At 45.7% G+C, this 20,621-nt stretch overlaps 1 protein-coding gene across 1 annotated transcript in view; it reads right to left on the bottom strand.

Annotated features, from left to right (window-relative positions):
• LOC117509711 (coiled-coil domain-containing protein 157-like) overlaps positions 1-7,383 on the bottom strand; it is an 87,879-nt gene extending 80,496 nt beyond the window's left edge. The window contains exons 1-2 of the mRNA XM_034169429.1: positions 7,036-7,383; positions 6,789-6,951 (exon numbers count right to left, since the gene is read on the bottom strand). Of these exons, the coding sequence (XP_034025320.1) occupies positions 6,789-6,951; positions 7,036-7,383 (511 nt within the window). The remainder of the gene's footprint in view (positions 1-6,788; positions 6,952-7,035) is intronic.
• Positions 7,384-20,621: the final 13,238 nt, after the last annotated feature.

Below are 20,621 nucleotides of genomic sequence, written 5' to 3'. Positions count from 1 at the left end.
AAGAGAATCCTCACAGCGCTGCCGGGCCTCTCCAGGTGGGACAGCGAGCAGTGCACCAGGGAGATGATGACGTCCTCCACTCCGATGCCGGTAAGCAAACTGCTGTGGGTCCATAGCAGAGCTCACCATGGAGCGGAGGTGACACAGGAAGAGGCGCTCTAGGGTCTTCATCAGGTGGGATGTAAGTGCCACTGGCCTGAAGCTGTTGAGGTCCTTGGCGTGCGGTGTTTTGGGCACTGGGACCACACATGACGTTTTCCAGAAGTGTGGCACCATCCTCAGCTTCAGGCTCAAGTTGAAGACCCGCTCCATGACCCCACACAGCTCATCTGCGCAGGATTTGAGGAGCCTAGTGTCTACACATAAGTATCAATGGGCCATATGCTAATTTACTAAATTCTGAAAGCTAGAAAAGGAAATCAGAAAAGCTATCTGGAACCTCAGAAAGCCCATCTGCAATTATTGCTTGATCTCTTGATCAGTCTATTCAAGCGAAATTATGTTCAGTATGAGTGTTGTCATTAGTGCTACTTCGAAAATTAAATTCATGATAAGTAATTTATCCTAAACTTATTATCTGTTGTTTTTTCAAACTTATGCAAAAACAAATCTTGAGAAAAAAATACAGTATGCGATAGTTAATAATTATTAAGAGCCTGTTCTTTCATATTTATGAATACATTTTACCACATTGCAGTTGTTTTTTTTAATGAAAACTCAACCTATCATTCTTTTTGAGTTCTACACATGTGGTGATACCTTATTTAACCAGGATGTTAATAAAATCAATGCTGGCTATTCTCAGAATAAAGTACTTATATCCACAGTTTCAAATTGTATAAGTCAAATGGTGTCCACTTTATGGTCTTCTCAAAACATTAAAATTACTGTTCTGGATGCTCAGAATGCATCTGAGCTTATCTAGAAACTGTTGGCTTCTGGGGGCCTAAAGTGGCCCCCAGACCCCCAGCCTATGGGCTTCGGCCCTGCGGGCCTCGCACTTTGTCCCCTCCAATTTCTAGTTCTATATTGCACCCTTGGAGCTGAGAGTTCAACCATAAAAAGAGGATGCCTTTCACACAGACCCCAGATTTTACAATGTCACAACCAATGCAATCAAGAAGGATCAGCGCTCAGGAGGCCTTAGCAATGCTACAGAGCATGCTGGACTGTGAATCTGATAGTGGAAATGTGGGCGACTTTGCATTTCAGAATGAAAACGTCATCACCAATTCTTCAAGTGATGAGGATGCGACTGATCTTGCACCAGTTAAAAGAAAAAAGATCCCATTCGTCCGGTGGGAGAGAGGCTGTCAGAGAAGGTTGTTTTAAAGTTGATGGAACCATTTATGGACAAGGGAAGGACTGTAACTATGGAAAATTTCTTCATCTCTCTGTCTTTGGCTAATAGGCTTCTTCAACAAAAAAACAACTCTGCTTGGCACCATCAACAGAAATTGTTGGGAGCTACCAGCATCTGCCAAGGAAACCTTGGACCACCAGTTGTACTCAACACAGGTGTTCACATCTGGAAGTGCCTTGCTGACAGTGTACGTAACAAAATAAAAAAAAGAAATCTCTCTGTCTTCTGAGCACCATGCATCAGAAAGTGCAAATTATGGACACCCGAATACAAAAACCGAACACTGTTGTTGATTACAACCATTTCAAATGCGGTGTTGATATCATGGACCAAAAATTACATAACTACTCCATGTATGCAGGAACACGGAGATGGCCCATGGCTGTGTTTTACAACCTGTTGGACATGGCTGCCACAAATGCACATGTTTTATACACAGCATGTACAGGATCAAAAGAAAGTCGGCAACTGTTCATGCTGGAGCGCGCCAAGGAACTTCAAAACAGACATTTGAGGGAAAAGGCACTAGGGGAAGAGCGTGCACAGCAGCATTGTGAGATGAGAGTTTCTCAGAAGACAGTGCCAGGTGTGCATACACTGCAATAATAACAGAAGCACTGAACGTTGTGTACACTGCCGAAAATACACCTGTGGCAAATGTAGGAAAGACACACCTTGGGAATGTGGAAACTGCTAGTTAATGACAACTGTATGCTACATTTGTGTGCTTTGTATAGTCTTTGTATAGTTACAAGTCCTTTCTTTGGGAGAAACGAAATTGTTTTCTTCCTGAAGTTATACGAGGTCTATTAGAAAAGTATCTGACCTTATTATTTTTTTTCAAAAACCATATGGATTTGAATCACGTGTGATTGCGTCAGACAAGCTTGAAACCTTGTGCGCATGCGTGAGTTTTTCCACGCCTGTCGGTTGCGTCATTCGCCTGTGAGCAGGTTTTGAGTGAGAAGTGGTCCACCCCCTCGGCGGATTTTCATTGTCAGGAAATGGCGGAATGATTTGGGCTTTTTTTCCATCAGAATTTTTTCAGAAACTGTTAGAGACTGGCAGCTGGAAACCATTCGAAAAATTTATGTGGTTTTCGGTGAAAATTTTACGGGCTTCACAGAGAATAAGGACTGTTACTACAGCTTTAAGGACGGCTTTAAGGACGCTCGCGCGCCGCGCTCCGTGCCGCCATCGAGAGCCACAAACCACTGGATCATTTCTAAACGGATGGCTCTGTGGATCCGAGACCGTCGTGTGCACTTTCTCTGGTTATCACAAGAGCTGGGCATCAACCATTTTCCGGCAGATTTCACTTTTAACAAGAGATTTTGTCATGGAAAGCCGAGCGAAGGCTTCGCGCGTCACAACCGATTTGCTGATGGAGCGAGACAAAGGAGCACCTCCGTTTTGGTCTCACAGGACAGCTTTGAGATGGTGTTCAGACAGCTGTCGGTGGTTTTTCTATCAAGTGATTATCCGAGAAATTGTGGATGTGCCTGGACATGCCAGAACATGTCCCGTGAGGCTTCATCACGGCGTTGCTTTGCGCCATGCGGCACCGCCGCAACGCGCAGAATTCCTCCGCACGTCTGTCTCAATGTGCCGAAAAAGTGCTGATGTCCACGTCTTTTCACAATTCCTGTGCTAGTCAGACGACGTCCCCGATAAAACACAGCGTCCAGTTTGGAAATGAATGGCACATTCCACTGTTACAGGAGTTTTTGTCATGGAAAGAGGAGCGGAGGCTTCGCGCGTCACGGCGGTGGAGCATGGCGCACAGCAACGCTGTGATGAAGCCTCACGGGACATGTTCTGGCATGTCCAGGCACATCACTCGATGGAAAAACCACCGATAGCTGTCTGAACGCCATCTCAAAGCCGTCCTGTGAGACCAAAACGGAGGTGCTCCTTTGTCTCGCTCCATCAGCAAATCTGTCATGACGCGCGAAGCCTCCACTTGGCTTTCCATGACAAAATCTCTTGTTAAAAGTGAAATCTGCCGGAAAATGGCTGATGTCCAGCTCTTGTGATAACCAGAGAAAGTGCACACGATGGTCTTGGATCCACAGAGCCATCCATTTAGAAATGATCCGGTGGTTTGTGGCTCTCGATGGCGGCACGGAGCGCGGCGCGCCGAGCGTCCTTAAAGCCGTCCTTAAAGCTGTAGTAACAGTCCTTATTCTCTGTGAACCCAGTAAAATTTTCAGCAAAAGCCACATAAATTTTTCAAATGGTTTCCAGTTGCCAGTCTCTAACAGTTTCTGAAAAAATTCTGATGGAAAAAAAGCCCAAATCATTCCGCCATTTCCTGACAATGAAAATCCGCAGAGGGGGCTGGACCACTCCTCACTCAAAGCCTGCTCACAGGCGAATGACACAACCAACAGGCGTGGAAAAAGTCACGCATGCGCACGAGGGTTCAAGCTTGTCTGACGCAATCACACGTGATTTAAATCCATATGGTTTTTGAAAAAAATAATAAGGTCGGATACTTTTCTAATAGACCTCGTACTTTGTGTTTGTTGTTATTCCAAGATGAAATGTTTTTTTGTTGGGGGGGGTGATAATCCCAGTTCTATGACATTGTGAGCTTAGTACAGTACATTGTCATTGTAACTGGTGTTTAGCCTACAACCAAATTACCATTCATGGAGGATTTTCATCAGAAATACTTCTGCCCTTCTTAAAATGACAGGCAATTATTACAATGTGTTTTTTTATGACAAATAGAAAATGTATCTTGGATCAAATTATCAAAATAGGGTAAAACTGTTTGTTGGCTAAATAAAATATAAAATGAAAAATGGTCATTCTTGCCTTGCATCATTGAGAAGTTGGATGTCTAGAAACTTCCTACTTTTAAACCCTGATAAGACTGAAATGATGGTTCTTGGTCCAGTGAGACATCGGCATCAATTTGACCAGTTAACGCTCAGCCTCGGCTCGTGTGTCACACATCACACTGACAAAGTGAGGAACCCTGGGGTAATTTTTGATCCTACCTTGTCCTTTGACCCCTACATTAGAAATATTACGAGGACTGCTTTCTTCCACCAGCAAAATATAACAAAGATTCATCCCATCCTGTCTATGGCTGATGATGAGACCCTGATCCATGTGTTTATCTCTTCTAGATTGGTCTACTGCAATGTTCTATTTTCTGGTTTACCGCAGTCTAATATTAGGACCCTCCAATTGGTTAAAAATGCTGTAGCCAGACCTTTGACATGAAGCAGAAAGTTCGACCACATTACACTCATTTTGGAGTCTCTTCACTGGCTTCCTGTCCCAGAGAGATCAGTTTTTAAGGTTCTGCTACTAGTCTATAAAACTGTTCACGGACTGGCACCTCCCTACCTAGCTGACCTAATTAAACCTTATGTACCGGCCTGGGCTTTGCGTTCTCAGGGTGCAGGACTACTTTGTGTCCCTAGGGTGAATAAGAAGTCTGCAGGTCACAGAGCTTTCTCTTATCGTGCCCCTGTTCTGTGGAATGATCTCCCTGCATCAATAAAACAGTCAGATTCTGTGGAGACTTTCAAGTCCAGACTTAAGATGCACTTATTTTGCCTTTCGTACGGCTAGCATACTGGTATTTTATAGTTCTATGTTTTTTACTCTTTTAATTCATTTTATTAGTAAACGGAGCGTGCCGCTGCCTCAACTTTACCTAAAGTCTGGGTCTTTTAGTGAAGCTTATGGCTAGTGGCGGCGATTAACTTGGTATTTCCTGTTTTTCTTGTTGTTTAATGCTAACAAATTACACTATTTATTGTCTTTCTGATGCCTGATTCTTTTTTTCTCTCTGTTTAAGGTGCAGCTCCATCCAGAGTTGGGTGTGGTATTTGTGCTGGAGACCCTCCTGTCCTGTGCACCAACAGCTTTTCCTGTATAATCGTTTTGTGAATTGTTCTGTAATTTATGTCTGTATCATGGCCCAAGCAGAGGGTCACCCCTTTGAGTCTGGTCTGCTTGAGGTTTCTTCCTCAGAGGGAGTTTTTCCTTACCACTGTTGCTCTGGGGTTTAGTAAGGTTACACCTTACTTGTGTGAAGTGCCTTGAGGCAACTCTGTTGTGATTTGGCGCTATATAAATGAAAATAAATTGAAAAAAACAAACAAACAAAGAAAATCAGCATTTATTTATCTATCTGTCTGTCTGACTGTTAGCAGGATTAGGTCAAAACTATTGCACAGATAATTTTCACCACAGACAGACATTAGGCCACCGAAGAACCCATTAAATTTTGGAGGTGATCTGATTCCGAATCTGGATTCTGGCTCAAGATTCACTTTATGCAGGCTTTGAAGGATTATGTCAAAATTGCTTCACAGATTCTCACTAAATTTGCACCACAGATAGCTATTACATCATGGAAGACTCCACTGAATTGTGGAGGTGGTCTGGATCCAGATTGGCAGACGTCAGAAATCTCTGATTGCTCTTGTTCCTCTTATGTTCTCTGGCCTTCACTCAGTCATCATACCTGTTGTCAATCAGTTGTCACATCTGTCTGCTTCCTCCTTTGCAGGTCGATTACGTTTGTCTCCCACCACGCTTCCTGACAGTCTGCACCTAATTTATCCAGTTTGTAAGTGTGCACCTGCTGTGTTTTCTGTCAGTTGTTTTTGGTTAGTCCCTTGTTTGGTCTCTCTCTTCTTTTTTGTTTTGTTGTTATTATCACGTTGGATCATCCTGTTCACCATGGCTAGATCACCTATTGCACTGAAAAATTAAACATCTTGGATTTTTAACCCTTTGTGTCCGGGCTGTCCTGCATCCTGGGGTCCTATCTTGACTCAGTATAGCGCTAACCATAACAGACCCTGTTCTGTATTCCTAAAGCCGTACATACCAGGGTTCTCAGCAGGATTTTTTCTCAGCATAATGGGATGAAAAAATCATGTTAAGAAGCCGGGGGTTCGGGGACTGCTTAGGCTTTGACCCCACTGAAGCTTTTGCTTTATGGGTTTATAAAGGGCCTTCTTTGGTGTTTTTTTTTATTCAAAATGTAGAGTAATCACAAATTAATCTTGAAGTTAAAAAAAAACATTTGTAAGGATTTTCTACAGTAATCTGTGGTGTATGAATTAGCTCCTGTGCAGTGACACACATTGTTGTTTATAAATTAATAAAATATCAAATGACAAGGATCTATTTTAGCCATTATATAAAACAAATAATGAATGTTTTAACATTCTTTCAATGGAGCGACTATTTAATTCGGTGAAAGCTGGAACATACCATTCAATGAGGCATACCATTGAACTCATAAAAATCTACCTTTATAGTGCGTGCACAGTCTGCAGGGTTCTCACCAGTGTTATAACAGCGTAATGGACCGTTACGCTGTTATAACACTGGTGAGAACCCTGCAGACTGTGCACGCACTATAAAGGTAGATTAAGTTATTTCTTACTCTGTGGTCGTGGCTGCGAGTGGAGCTCTGGAAAAGCCACCAAAATCCTCTCCCTCTCCTTTAAAACCTGGAGAGTTTCCTTCAGCTCAGCCATGCTTTTCTTCAGCTCCCCTACATGAGTTTCCACCATCTGCTTCTCCTTTTGCAGCTCACAACACAAAGCCTGGTGGAACAAGGACTTCACAGTGAACTTCTGAGTTCTGCAGCAGTCACGCTGAAGTGCTGGCTGAAGACCTGCCATACATACGTGCTGCTGAGTGAGCTCTTCTTGGAGCCGTTCCTTATCCTCTGACAGCTGTTGCAACAGATTTTTGAGGTTCACTTCTTTCTCCTCCTTCTCTCCCAGCTGCCTGTGCAAATCTTCACACTCTTCATCAAGAGAATCCACTCGCTCTAACAAAGACTTCTGTTTTGCAAGTACTGACTGGACACACAAGAAAAAACAAACACATCTATTAACAGCATTTTTAAAGAATGCAATCCAGAGCAACAAATACCTCAGACAGTTCTTTCTGAGTGTCAGTCCCAAGCCCAGGTAAATGAGTAGGGTTGTGTCAGGAAGGGAATTTGATGAATATTTTGCCAAACCAAACATGCAGATCATGCAGACTGTCATCACTGGTGATGATACAGGTACGATATGGAACCTAAATTTCAGTCATTGCAATGAAAACATCAACATGGATGCCAAAATGTTAATAAAGAGTATTATCAGGAGGTCCTACATCACCTCCCTGAGGCTGTGCACTTGCAAATGATTGAATCTGTGGGCGGTGCAAAGTTGGCAGCTCCATTATGACAATGCACCTGCCCATGCTACTCAGCTGATTCAGGTTATCCTGGCCAAACACAACCTTCCTGTGATTTGTAAGCCTCCCTACTCTCATGACATGACTCCCCTGATTTTTGGCTGTTCCCCAAGTTAAAAAAGACACTAAAAGGGACTCTGTTTGATTCACAAGAAGACATCATGCAGAACGCAATAACCCAGCTGGACACCGTTCCAAAAGAGGATGTCCAGAAATGCTTCCAAGAATGGGGGAAGTGTAGGCAGTACCAAGACTTGGGTGTTGGCTGTGTTGTTGGTTTTTATGTTACATCAACGTAAGTCTAACATGGAACGTCTACAATATAAAATCCAGTTTTATGGGTGAACACATTCAAATCCAAAATCCCAATTCCCAATGAAAGGCAACTCCAAATTTGGGATTACCTTTCATTTCTATGCTGATGATACTCAGTTATACATGCTGATAACTGCTGGTAATCTCATTCACATGAAATCCTGAGAAGATTGCCTTGCATCAGTAAGAAGGTGATGTCTAGCAATTTCCTACTTTTAAACTCTGACATCTGCAACAATCTGACCAAAAGTGTTCACAGACAAGCACCTCCCTACCTAGCTGACCTAATTAAACCCTACGTACCAGCTCGGGCTCTGCGTTCTCAGGGTGCAGGATTACTTTGTGTCCCTAGGGTGAATAAGAAGTCTGCGGGTCACAGAGCTTTCTCTTATTGTGCCCCTGTTCTGTGGAATGATCTCCCTGCATCAATAAAACAGTCAGATTCTGTAAAAAACTTTAAAGTCCAGACTAAAGACGCACTTATTTTCCCTTTCATATGGCTAGTATATTGGCATAGTATGTTTCTATGCTTTTTACTCTTTTAAATTCATTTTTATTAGTAAACAGAGCGTGCCGCGGCCTCAACTTTAGCTAAATTCTGGGTCTTTTAGTGAAGCTTAGGGCTAGTGGCCGGTGATCACCTTAGTATTTCTTGTTTTTCTTGTTACTTAATGCTGACAAATTATACTGTATTTGTTGTCTTCTGCCCCCTGATTCTGTTTTTTCTCTCTGTTTGAGGTGCGGCTCCATCCAGAGATGGGAGTGGTGTCTACTTCTGCAGGCTTCCCATCCTGTGCACCAGCATGGACTCCCAAAGGTTGCTGTATATGTGTTTTGTCTACTGTGTCTGTAGTATGGCCTAAGCAGAGGGTCACCCCTTTGAGTCTGGTCTGCTTGAGGTTTCTTCCTCAAACCATCAAAGGGAGTTTTTTCTTACTACTGTCGCCTGTGTTCTTGCTCTAGTGGTTGGTAAGGTTAGACGTTACTTGTGTCAAGCGCCTTGAGGCAACTTTGTTGTGATGTAGCGCTACATAAAAGAAATAAATTAAACTAGGACTGCAAGGAGTCATATACGGGCCCTCGTGCCACGCGACCGCCTACCCAGGCCAGCGCATCCCCTTGTGACTAGATGTTGTTAGCTGCATACAGGGGCTGGCCCTCATCACACAGTTCAAGTTCCAAGCAAATCAGACAATGCATGTAGGAGTTATGAAAAGTTGATTGGGTCATCCACTAGGGGGCGCTCAGTGCACAAAGAGAAAAGCCAGGTGTGTTCAGGGGCCAACCCTGATCACACGTGAAGTTTCAAGTCAACAAGACAAAGCATGAAGGATTAGTCCGAACGACTTTGCAAATTTGGGGAGTTTTGAGCATGGGAAAGGACCAAAATTTGGATTTTAAAAGTGAGAATAATAATAACTAGGACTGCAAGCAGTCATATACGGGCCCTCGTTCTGCACGGCCACCTACCCAGGCCAGCGCATCCCCTTGTGACCAGATGTGGGCATATGAGTATAGGGGCAACCACTCATCCCACAGTTCAAATTTCAAGCAAATCACATAATCCATGAAGGAGGCCCTCTAGCATCCACTAGGGGGCGCTCAGAGTACAAACACAGGGGGCAGTTGTGTTCAGGGGCCAACTGTCTTCACACATGTGACGTTTCAAGTCAGTCAGGCAAAGAATGAAGGAGTTATAAGGACTTGATGTTCCATGGGCTCCATGACCAGTAAAAGATCAAGGACCGTGACATCGCCCGCTATGGCGGAGCTGGGGTCCCACCCTGGAGCCAGGCCTGGGGTTGGGGCTCGCGCGCGAGCGCCTGGTGGTCGGGCCTTAGCCCATGGGGCCCGGCCGGGCTCAGCCCAAAAGAGTGATGTGGGCCCGCCCTCCTGTGGGTTCACCACCTGCAGAGGGGGCCATGGGGGTCGGGTGCAGAGAGGATTGGGTGGCGGTCGAGGGCGGGTGGCCCGGCGGCCCAGTCCATGCTCACAGCACCTGGCTGTTGGGACGTGGAATGTCACCTCGCTAGAGGGGAAGGAGCCTGAGCTTGTGCGGGAGGTTGAGAGATACCGACTAGAGATAGTCAGGCTCACCTCCATGCACAGCTTGGGCTCTGGTACCCAACTCCTGGAGAGGGGCTAGACGCTTCATTTTTCTGGCGTCGCCCACAGGGAGAGGCGGAGAGCTGGGGTCGCATTGCTTATTGCTCCCCAGCTCAGTCGCCAAGTGTTGGAGTTCACGCCGGTGAACGAGAGGGTCACGTCCCTACGCCTTCGGGTCGGGGACAGGTCTCTCACCGTTGTCTCGGCCTACAGGCCGAGCAGCAGTGCAGAGTACCCGACCTTCCTGGAGTCCCTGGGAGGGGTACTAGATAGCGCTCCGACTGGGGACTCCATTGTTCTCCTGGGGGATTTCAACGCCCATGTGGGCAGCGACAGTGAGACCTGGAGGGGGGTGATCGGGAAGCATGGCCTCCCCGATCTGAACCTGAGTGGTGTTCAGTTGTTGGACTTCAGTGCTAGTCACAGTTTGTCCATCACGAACACCATGTTCGAGCACAAGGGTGTCCATAAGTGCACGTGACACCAGGACACCCTGAGCTGGAGGTCGATGATCGACTTTGTAGTCGTATCATCTGACCTTCGGCCACGTGTTTCGGACACTCAAGTGAAGAGAGGGGCAGAGCTGTCGACTGATCACCACCTGGTGGTGAGTTGGATCCGCTGGGAGGGGAGGAAGCTGGTCAGACCTGGCAGGTCCAAACGTATCGTGAGGGTCTGCTGGGAACGACTGGCGGAACCCTCTGTCAGCGAGGTCTTCAACTCAGACCTCCGGGAGAGCTTCTCCCAGATCCCGGGGGAGTTTGGAGACATGGAGTCCGAGAGGACCATGTTCTCCACCTCCATTGTCGATGCGGCCGCTCGTAGCTGTGGTCGCAAGGTCTCTGGTGCCTGTCGCGGCTGCAATCCCCGAACCCGGTGGTGGACACCGGAAGTAAGGGATGCTGTCAAGCTGAAGGAGGAGTCCTACTTATCTTTGTTGGACCCCAGAGGCAGCTGACAGGTACCAGCAGGCCAAGCGTGCCGCAGCCCGTGCGGTCGCAGAGGCAAAAACTCGGGTCTGGGAGGAGTTCGGGGAGGCTATGGAGGAGGACTATCGGTCGGCCTCGAAGAGATTCTGGCAAACCGTCCGACGCCTCAGGAGGCGGAAGCAGCTCTCCACCAGCACTGTTTACGGTGCGGGTGGGGAGCTGTTGACCCTGACTGGGGATGTTGTCGGGCGGTGGAAGGAGTACTTCGAGGATCTCCTCAATCCCATCGTCATGTCTTCCGAAGAGGAAGCAGAGACTGGGGACTCGGAGGTGGACTCATCTATTACCCAGGCCGAAGTCACCGAGGTGGTTAGAAAGCTCCTCGGTGGCAAGGCTCCTGGGGTGGATGAAATCCGTCCTGAGTACCTTAAGTCTCTGGATGTTGTGGGGCTGTCTTGGCTGACATGCCTCTGCAACATCGCGTGGCGATCGGGGACAGTGCCTCTGGATTGGCAGACCGGGGTGGTGGTCCCTCTGTTTAAGAAGGCGGACCGGAGGGTGTGTTCCAACTATAGGGGGATTACACTCCTCAGCCTCCCCGGTAAGGTCTATTCCAGAGTACTGGAGAGGAGAATTCGACCGATGGTCGAACCTTGGATTCAGGAGGAGCAGTGTGGTTTTCGTCCTAGTCGCGGCACACTGGACCAGCTCTACACGCTCCATCGGGTGCTCGAGGGTTCATGGGAATTTGCCCAACCAGTCCACATGTGTTTTGTGGATCTGGAGAAGGCGTTCGACCGTGTCCCTCGGGGCACCCTGTGGGGAGTGCTCCGGGAGTACGGGGTCCGGGGTCCTTTGCTAAGGGCTATCTGGTCCCTGTACGACCTCAGCAGGAGCTTGGTTCGCATTGCCGGTAGTAAGTCAAACCTGTTTCCAGTGCACGTTGGCCTCCGCCAGGGCTGCCCTTTGTCACCGGTTCTGTTCATTATTTTTATGGACAGAATTTCTAGGCACAGCCAGGGTATAGAGGGGGTCTGGTTTGGGAACCACAGAATCTCGTCTCTGCTGTTTGCGGATGATGTCGTTCTGTTGGCTTCGTCAATCAGGACCTTCAGCGTGCACTGGGGCGGTTTGCAGCCGAGTGTGTAGCGTCCGGGATGAAAATCAGCACCTCCAAATCCGAGGCCATGGTTCTCGACCGGAAAAAGGTGCTTTGCCCTCTTCAGGTCGGTGGAGTGTCCTTGCCTCAAGTGGAGGAGTTTAAGTATCTCGGGGTCTTGTTCACGAGTGAGGGACGGATGGAGCGTGAGATCAATAGATGGATCGGTGCAGCACCTGCAGTGATGCGGTCGCTGTATCGGACCGTCGTGGTGAAGAGAGAGCTGAGTAGGGGGGCAAAGCTCTCGATTTACCGATCGATCTACGTTTCTATCCTCACCTATGGTCATGAGATTTGGCTCATGACCGAAAGAACGAGATCGCGAGTACAAGCGGCCGAGATGAGTTTCCTCCGCAGGGTGGCTGGGCACTCCCTTAGAGATAGGGTGAGTAGCTTGGTCACTCGGGAGGAGCTCGGAGTCGAGCCGCTGCTCCTCCACATCGAAAGGAGTCAGTTGAGGTGGCTCGGGCATCTTTTCCAGATGCCCCCTGGACGCCTCGCTGGAGAGGTGTTCTGGGCACGTCCCACTGGGAGGAGGCCCCAGGGAAGACCCAGGACACGCTGGAGGGACTACATCTCTCGGCTGGCTTGGGAATGCCTTGGGGTTCCCCCAGAGGAGCTGAGGGAGGTGTGTGTGAATCGGGAGATCTGTGCGGCTTTGCTTGAGCTGCTGCCCCCGCAACCCGACTCCGGATAAAGCAGAAGAAAATGGATGGATGGATGGATGGATGGATGTTCCATGGCGAAGGGTCAAAATGGCGGTGCCATAGTGGCCACAGCCTTCAACATAGAAAAAGCTTTCGATAACTTTTGGTCAGTATCATCTCTGGATGCTGTGAAAGAAATTTGAAGTGCACTGGACAAAATCCCGAGGAGGAGTTTGTTCAAACACTACATGTGGAAATCACACCAAAATGACAAGAAAATTCAAAATGTCCGACTTCCTGTTTGGAGTAGACCAATGGGGTAAGAGACTTTTTTGTACATCTATGCAAGTCACACGTGTACCAATTTTCATCTCCCTACTCCAAAAAAAACCCCTATGGGGAGGGTTTTTTTGAATGTTTCAAGGGGGCGCTATTGAGGCATTTTGCCCCGTCCATGGGCGACGCCCCTATGAATTTTAAGAGGGTGTCGTGCTTGACCTGTGTATCAATTTTCATGATGATATGACAAAATTAAAGCCGTCAGAAGGAAGAACGAAATTTCATGGCAAAAGGTCGATATTCGGCACGCCACCACACGGGTGCCATTAGTCATAACTTCACAGCGTTCATCGCCTACGTTCATCAACTTGTTCTGCATGTTTTAGAAGTGGAATGAAGTTGATTGGGTTAACTATGTGACATCAGGACCTATTAAAGTAAAAATAGGACATTTCCTGTTACCACTCGGGGGCGCTATGGCGGAGGTGGGAAGTTAATATATGCAGATGTTCAGGGAAGAGCCTTCATCATGTCCAGCATGTTTGAAGGATCTACAATGAAGCATGTGCGTGACAGCCGTCTGAAGTGACACGGCGTGCTCCGAAAAGCTTGTCAAAGTTTGACGCACCCTAGCAGCCACACCGTAATTACATTCTTTTGATAACTTTTGATCACCACTGGGTCATGATGATGTTGACCAAATTTGAAGACGACTGGATGAATTCCCTAGGAGTTCATTCAAATGTAAGTACTGGAAATGACCAAAAATGGCAAAAATTATCTCAAAATCGAAACTTAAAATCAAAATGGCCGACTTCCTGTCGACATTTCAACATGACGTTAAGAGACTTTTCTGTGGGTCCTAGCATGGTAAATATGTGTACTGAATTCTGTGAGGCTAAGATGAAAAAACCCCTATGCAGAGGGTTTTTTGAAAATTTCTAGGGGGTGCTATTTCGCAATTTCGCTATGACCATGTGCGTGACCCCCAAAATATCAAAATTCGGATCCAACCGGACGATGTTGCAAAGTTTGGTGAGTTTTTGAGCATGGGAAAAGGCCAAAATTTGGATTTCATTTTGCGCTGAATAATAATAATAACTCGGACTGCAAGCAGTCATATACGGGCCCTCGTTCCGCGCAACTGCCTACCGAGGCCAGCGCGTCCCCTTGTGACCAAATGTGGTCATGTGCGTACAGGGGCAACCACTCATCACACAGTTCAAATTTCAAGCAAATCTCACAATGCATGAAGGAGTTATGACATGTTGATAGTTCATCCACTAGGGGGCACTCAGAGCACAAATAGAAGGGCAAGGTGTGGTAAAGGGATGACCCTCATTGCACATGTGAAGTTTCAAGTCAGTCAGGTAAAGCATGAAGGAGTTATGACCAGTTGATTGTTTATCCACTAGGGGGCACTCAGAGCACAAACAGAGGGGCCAGGTGTGTTCAGGGGCCAACTGTCATCATATTGTGAAGTTTCATGTCAATCAGGCAAAGCATGAAGGAGTTATCATGACTTGATGTTCCATGGCGAAGGGTCAAAATGGCGGCGCCATAATGACACGAAAATTCAAAATGGCTGACTTCCTGTTTGGAGTAGACCAATGGTGCAAGAGACTTTTTTGTACCTCTATGTAAGTCACACGTTTACCAATTTTCATCTCCCTACTCCAAAAAAACCCAGAAGGGGAAAGAATTGAAACTTTCAAGGGGGCACTACTGAGGCATTTTGCCCCGCCCATGGGCGATGCCCCTATGAGTTGTGAGAGGCTGTCGTGCTTGATCTTTCTAGGGGGCGCAATTTTGCAATTTCGCTGCGACCATGTGCGTGACCCCCAAAATATCGAATTTCGGATCAGTCTGGATGACTTTGCAAAGTTTGGGGAGTTTTGAGCATGGGAAAGGGCCAAAAATTGGATTTTAAAAGTGAGAATAATAATAATAATAATAATAACTAGGACTGCAAGCAGTCAAATACGGGCCCTCGTTCTGCGCGACCGCCTCCCCAGGCCAAGCGCGTCCCCTTGTGACCAGATGTGGGCATGTGCGTAGGGGCAACCACTCATCACACAGTTCAAATTTCAAGCAAATCACATAATCCATGAAGGAGTTATGACATGTTGATGGTTCATCCACTAGAGGGCGCTCAGAGCACAAACAGAGGGGGCAGTTGTGTTCAGGGGCCAACTGTCTTCACACGTGATGTTTCAAGTCAATCAGGCTAAGAATGAAGGAGTTATAAGGACTTGATGTTCCATGGCGAAGGGTCAAAATGGCGGTGCCATAGTGGCCACACCCTTCAACATAGAAAAAAGCTTTCGATAACTTTTGGTCAGTATCATCTCTGGATGCTGTGAAAGAAATTTGAAGTGCATTGGACAAAATCCAGAGGAGGAGTTCGTTCAAATACGTGTGGAAATCACGTCAAAATGACAAGGAAATTCAAAATGGCCAACTTCCTGTTTGGAGTAGACCCATGTTGCAAGAGACTTTTTTGTACGTCTATGCAAGTCACACGTGTACCAATTTTCATCTCCCTACTCCAAAAAAAAAACCCCTATGGGGAGGGGTTTTTGAAAGTTTCAAGGGGGCACTATTGAGGCATTTTGCCCCGCCCATGGGTGATGCCCCTATGAATTGTAAGAGGTTGTCGTGCTCGACCTGTGTATCAATTTTCATGATGATATGACAAAATTAAAGCCGTCAAAAGGAAGAACGTAATTTCATGGCAAAGGGGTGATATTCGACACGCCGCCACACACGCCGTTAATCGTAACTTCACAGCGTTCATCGCCTACGTTCATCAACTTGTTCTGCATGTTTTAGAAGTGGAATGAAGTTGAGAGGGTTAACTATGTGACATCAGGACCTGTTAAAGTAAAAATAGGACATTTCCTGTTACCACCCGGGTGTCTCCAGTTTGTACGTGGATTGCGAGCCCTTGCTTGCCTCTACTGGTGGTTGGCTCTCACTGCGGTATTGTATCACTTCCTGTTCCGGAGCACAGCGGTGTTTTGCTGTATCTGTTAGCTGTTTAATCTGCGCAGTTAGATTGATCTAGTTAACTAGATAACGATTTGTTTCACAGTGTAATCTTCACGTGCCTTAACTAAAGCACTCCCTCTGCTGAATCACCTCTAAATTATTTACACATTATTCACTTTGTGTGTTTTTAGGAATCCACTAGCTTAGCGCAGCTACTAGCTCTTAGCCGGTTTAGCATGGCGGCTTCTCCTGTCTCTCCTGCACTTTTCTGCTCTGGATGTGAAATGTTTAGTTATTCCTCGGCCTCCTTTAGCAGTCATGGTATTTGTAATAAGTGTAGCTTATTCGTAGCTTTGGAGGCCAGGGTGGGCGAACTGGAGACTCGGCTCCGCACCGTGGAAAATTCTACAGCTAGTCAGGCCCCTGTAGTCGGTGCGGACCAAGGTAGCTTAGCCGCCGTTAGTTTCCCTCTGGCAGATCCCGAGCAGCCGGGAAAGCAGGCCGACTGGGTGACTGTGAGGAGGAAGCGTAGTTCTAAACAGAAGCCCCGTGTACACCACCAACCCGTTCACATTTCTAACCGTTTTTCCCCACTCGACGACACACCCGCCGAGGATCAAACTCTGGTTATTGGCGACTCTGTTTTGAGAAATGTGAAGTTAGCGACACCAGCAACCATAGTCAACTGTCTTCCGGGGGCCAGAGCAGGCGACATTGAAGGAAATTTGAAACTGCTGGCTAAGACTAAGCGTAAATTTGGTAAGATTGTAATTCACGTCGGCAGTAATGACACCCGGTTACGCCAATCGGAGGTCACTAAAATTAACATGGAATTGGTGTGTAACTTTGCAAAAACAATGTCAGACTCTGTAGTTTTCTCTGGGCCCCTCCCCAATCGGACCGGGAGTGACATGTTTAGCCGCATGTTCTCCTTGAATTGCTGGCTTTCTGAGTGGTGTCCAAAAAATGAGGTGGGCTTCATAGATAATTGGCAAAGCTTCTGGGGAAAACCTGGTCTTGTTAGGAGAGACGGCATCCATCCCACTTTGGATGGAGCAGCTCTCATTTCTAGAAATCTGGCCAATTTTCTTAAATCCTCCAAACCGTGACTATCCAGGGTTGGGACCAGGAAGCAGAGTTGTAGTCTTACACACCTCTCTGCAGCTTCTCTCCCCCTGCCATCCCCTCATTACCCCATCCCCGTAGAGACGGTGCCTGCTCCCAGACCACCAATAACCAGCAAAAATCTATTTAAGCATAAAAATTCAAAAAGAAAATATAATATAGCACCTTCAACTGCACCACAGACTAAAACAGTTAAATGTGGTCTATTAAACATTAGGTCTCTCTCTTCTAAGTCCCTGTTAGTAAATGATATAATAATTGATCAACATATTGATTTATTCTGCCTTACAGAAACCTGGTTACAGCAGGATGAATATGTTAGTTTAAATGAGTCAACACCCCCGAGTCACACTAACTGCCAGAATGCTCGTAGCACGGGCCGAGGCGGAGGATTAGCAGCAATCTTCCATTCCAGCTTATTAATTAATCAAAAACCCAGACAGAGCTTTAATTCATTTGAAAGCTTGACTCTTAGTCTTGTCCATCCAAATTGGAAGTCCCAAAAACCAGTTCTATTTGTTATTATCTATTGTCCACCTGGTTGTTACTGTGAGTTTCTCTGTGAATTTTCAGACCTTTTGTCTGACTTAGTGCTTAGCTCAGATAAGATAATTATAGTGGGCGATTTTAACATCCACACAGATGCTGAGAATGACAGCCTCAACACTGCATTTAATCTATTATTAGACTCAATTGGCTTTGCTCAAAATGTAAATGAGTCCACCCACCACTTTAATCATATCTTAGATCTTGTTCTGACTTATGGTATGGAAATTGAAGACTTAACGGTATTCCCTGAAAACTCCCTTCTGTCTGATCATTTCTTAATAACATTTACATTTACTCTGATGGACTACCCAGCAGTGGGGAATAAGTTTCATTACACTAGAAGTCTTTCAGAAAGCACTGTAACTAGGTTTAAGGATATGATTCCTTCTTTATGTTCTCTAATTCCATATACCAACACAGTGCAGAGTAGCTACCTAAACTCTGTGAGATAGAGTATCTCGTCAAACTCGCAGCTTAAAGCAGATAACCCATAAGTTGGAGAGGAAATGGCGTCTCACTAAATTAGAAGATCTTCACTTAGCCTGTTGCTCTATAAAAAAGCCCTCCGTAAAGCTAGGACATCTTACTACTCATCACTAATTGAAGAAAATAAGAACAACCCCAGGTTTCTTTTCAGCACTGTAGCCAGGCTGACAAAGAGTCAGAGCTCTATTGAGCTGAGTATTCCTTTAACTTTAACTAGTAATGACTTCATGACTTTCTTTGCTAATAAAATTTTAACTATTAGAGAAAAAATTACTCATAACCATCCCAAAGACGTATCGTTATCTTTGGCTGCTTTCAGTGATGCTGGTATTTGGTTAGACTCTTTCTCTCCGATTGTTCTGTCTGAGTTATTTTCATTAGTTACTTCATCCAAACCATCAACATGTCTATTAGACCCCATTCCTACCAGGCTGTTCAAGGAAGCCCTACCATTATTTAATGCTTCGATCTTAAATATGATCAATCTATCTTTATTAGTTGGCTATGTACCACAGGCTTTTAAGGTGGCAGTAATTAAACCATTACTTAAAAAGCCATCACTTGACCCAGCTATCTTAGCTAATTATAGGCCAATCTCCAACCTTCCTTTTCTCTCAAAAATTCTTGAAAGGGTAGTTGTAAAACAGCTAACTGATCATCTGCAGAGGAATGGTCTATTTGAAGAGTTTCAGTCAGGTTTTAGAATTCATCATAGTACAGAAACAGCATTAGTGAAGGTTACACATGATCTTCTTATGGCCTCAGACAGTGAACTCATCTCTGTGCTTGTTCTGTTAGACCTTAGTGCCGCGTTTGATACTGTTGACCATAAAATTTTATTACAGAGATTAGAGCATGCCATAGGTATTAAAGGCACTGCGCTGCGGTGGTTTGAATCATATTTATCTAATAGATTACAATTTATTCACTTTATACATGCTTCCCTTAGGCAGTATTATTAGACGGCATTGCTTAAATTTTCATTGTTACGCAGATGATACCCAGCTTTATCTATCCATGAAGCCAGAGGACACACACCAATTAGTTAAACTGCAGGATTGTCTTACAGACATAAAGACATGGATGACCTCTAATTTCCTGCTTTTAAACTCAGATAAAACTGAAGTTATTGTACTTGGCCCGACAAATCTTAGAAACATGGTGTCTAACCAGATCCTTACTCTGGATGGCATTACCCTGACCTCTAGTAATACTGTGAGAAATCTTGGAGTCATTTTTGATCAGGATATGTCATTCAATGCGCATATTAAACAAATATGTAGGACTGCTTTTTTGCATTTATGCAATATCTCTAAAATTAGAAAGGTCTTGTCTCAGAGTGATGCTGAAAAACTAATTCATGCATTTATTTCCTCTAGGCTGGACTATTGTAATTCATTATTATCAGGTTGTCCTAAAAGTTCCCTGAAAAGCCTTCAGTTAATTCAAAATGCTGCAGCTAGAGTACTACCGGGGACTAGAAGGAGAGAGCATATCTCACCCATATTGGCCTCTCTTCATTGGCTTCCTGTTAATTCTAGAATAGAATTTAAAATTCTTCTTACTTATAAGGTTTTGAATAATCAGGTCCCATCTTATCTTAGGGACCTCATAGTACCATATCACCCCAATAGAGCGCTTCGCTCTCAGACTGCAGGCTTACTTGTAGTTCCTAGGGTTTGTAAGAGTAGAATGGGAGGCAGAACCTTCAGCTTTCAGGCTCCTCTCCTGTGGAACCAGCTCCCAATTCGGATCAGGGAGACAGACACCCTCTCTACTTTTAAGATTAGGCTTAAAACTTTCCTTTTTGCTAAAGCTTATAGTTAGGGCTGGATCAGGTGACCCTGAACCATCCCTTAGTTATGCTGCTATAGACTTAGACTGCTGGGGGGTTCCCATGATGCACTGAGTGTTTCTTTCTCTTTTTGCTCTGTATGCACCACTCTGCATTTAATCATTAGTGATTGATCTCTGCTCCCCTCCACAGCATGTCTCTTTCCTGGTTCTCTCCCTCAGCCCCAACCAGTCCCAGCAGAAGACTGCCCCTCCCTGAGCCTGGTTCTGCTGGAGGTTTCTTCCTGTTAAAAGGGAGTTTTTCTTTCCCACTGTCGCCAAGTGCTTGCTCACAGGGGGTCGTTTTGACCGTTGGGGTTTTTACGTAATTATTGTATGGCCTTGCCTTACAATATAAAGCGCCTTGGGGCAACTGTTTGTTGTGATTTGGCGCTATATAAATAAAATTGATTGATTGATTGATACGTGGTGTGCAGCAGATATTGATGATGTCTGTGTAGAGGGGTGGAAGCTGTCAGCTCAGGTGGAACAGAGGGGTGAGTTCAGTCAGCAGGAGCTTGGTCTGTATGGTAGGAAGTGGAAGGTGGATGTGGGTCACGGTGTGTTCAGAGAGTTTAGAGCCTTTGATGATGGGACTGAGTTGC

The sequence above is a fragment of the Thalassophryne amazonica genome, chromosome 5 (genome assembly GCF_902500255.1).
Source record: "Thalassophryne amazonica chromosome 5, fThaAma1.1, whole genome shotgun sequence".
Taxonomy (NCBI): domain Eukaryota; kingdom Metazoa; phylum Chordata; class Actinopteri; order Batrachoidiformes; family Batrachoididae; genus Thalassophryne; species Thalassophryne amazonica.
This window is presented reverse-complemented; position numbering and strand designations above follow the sequence as displayed.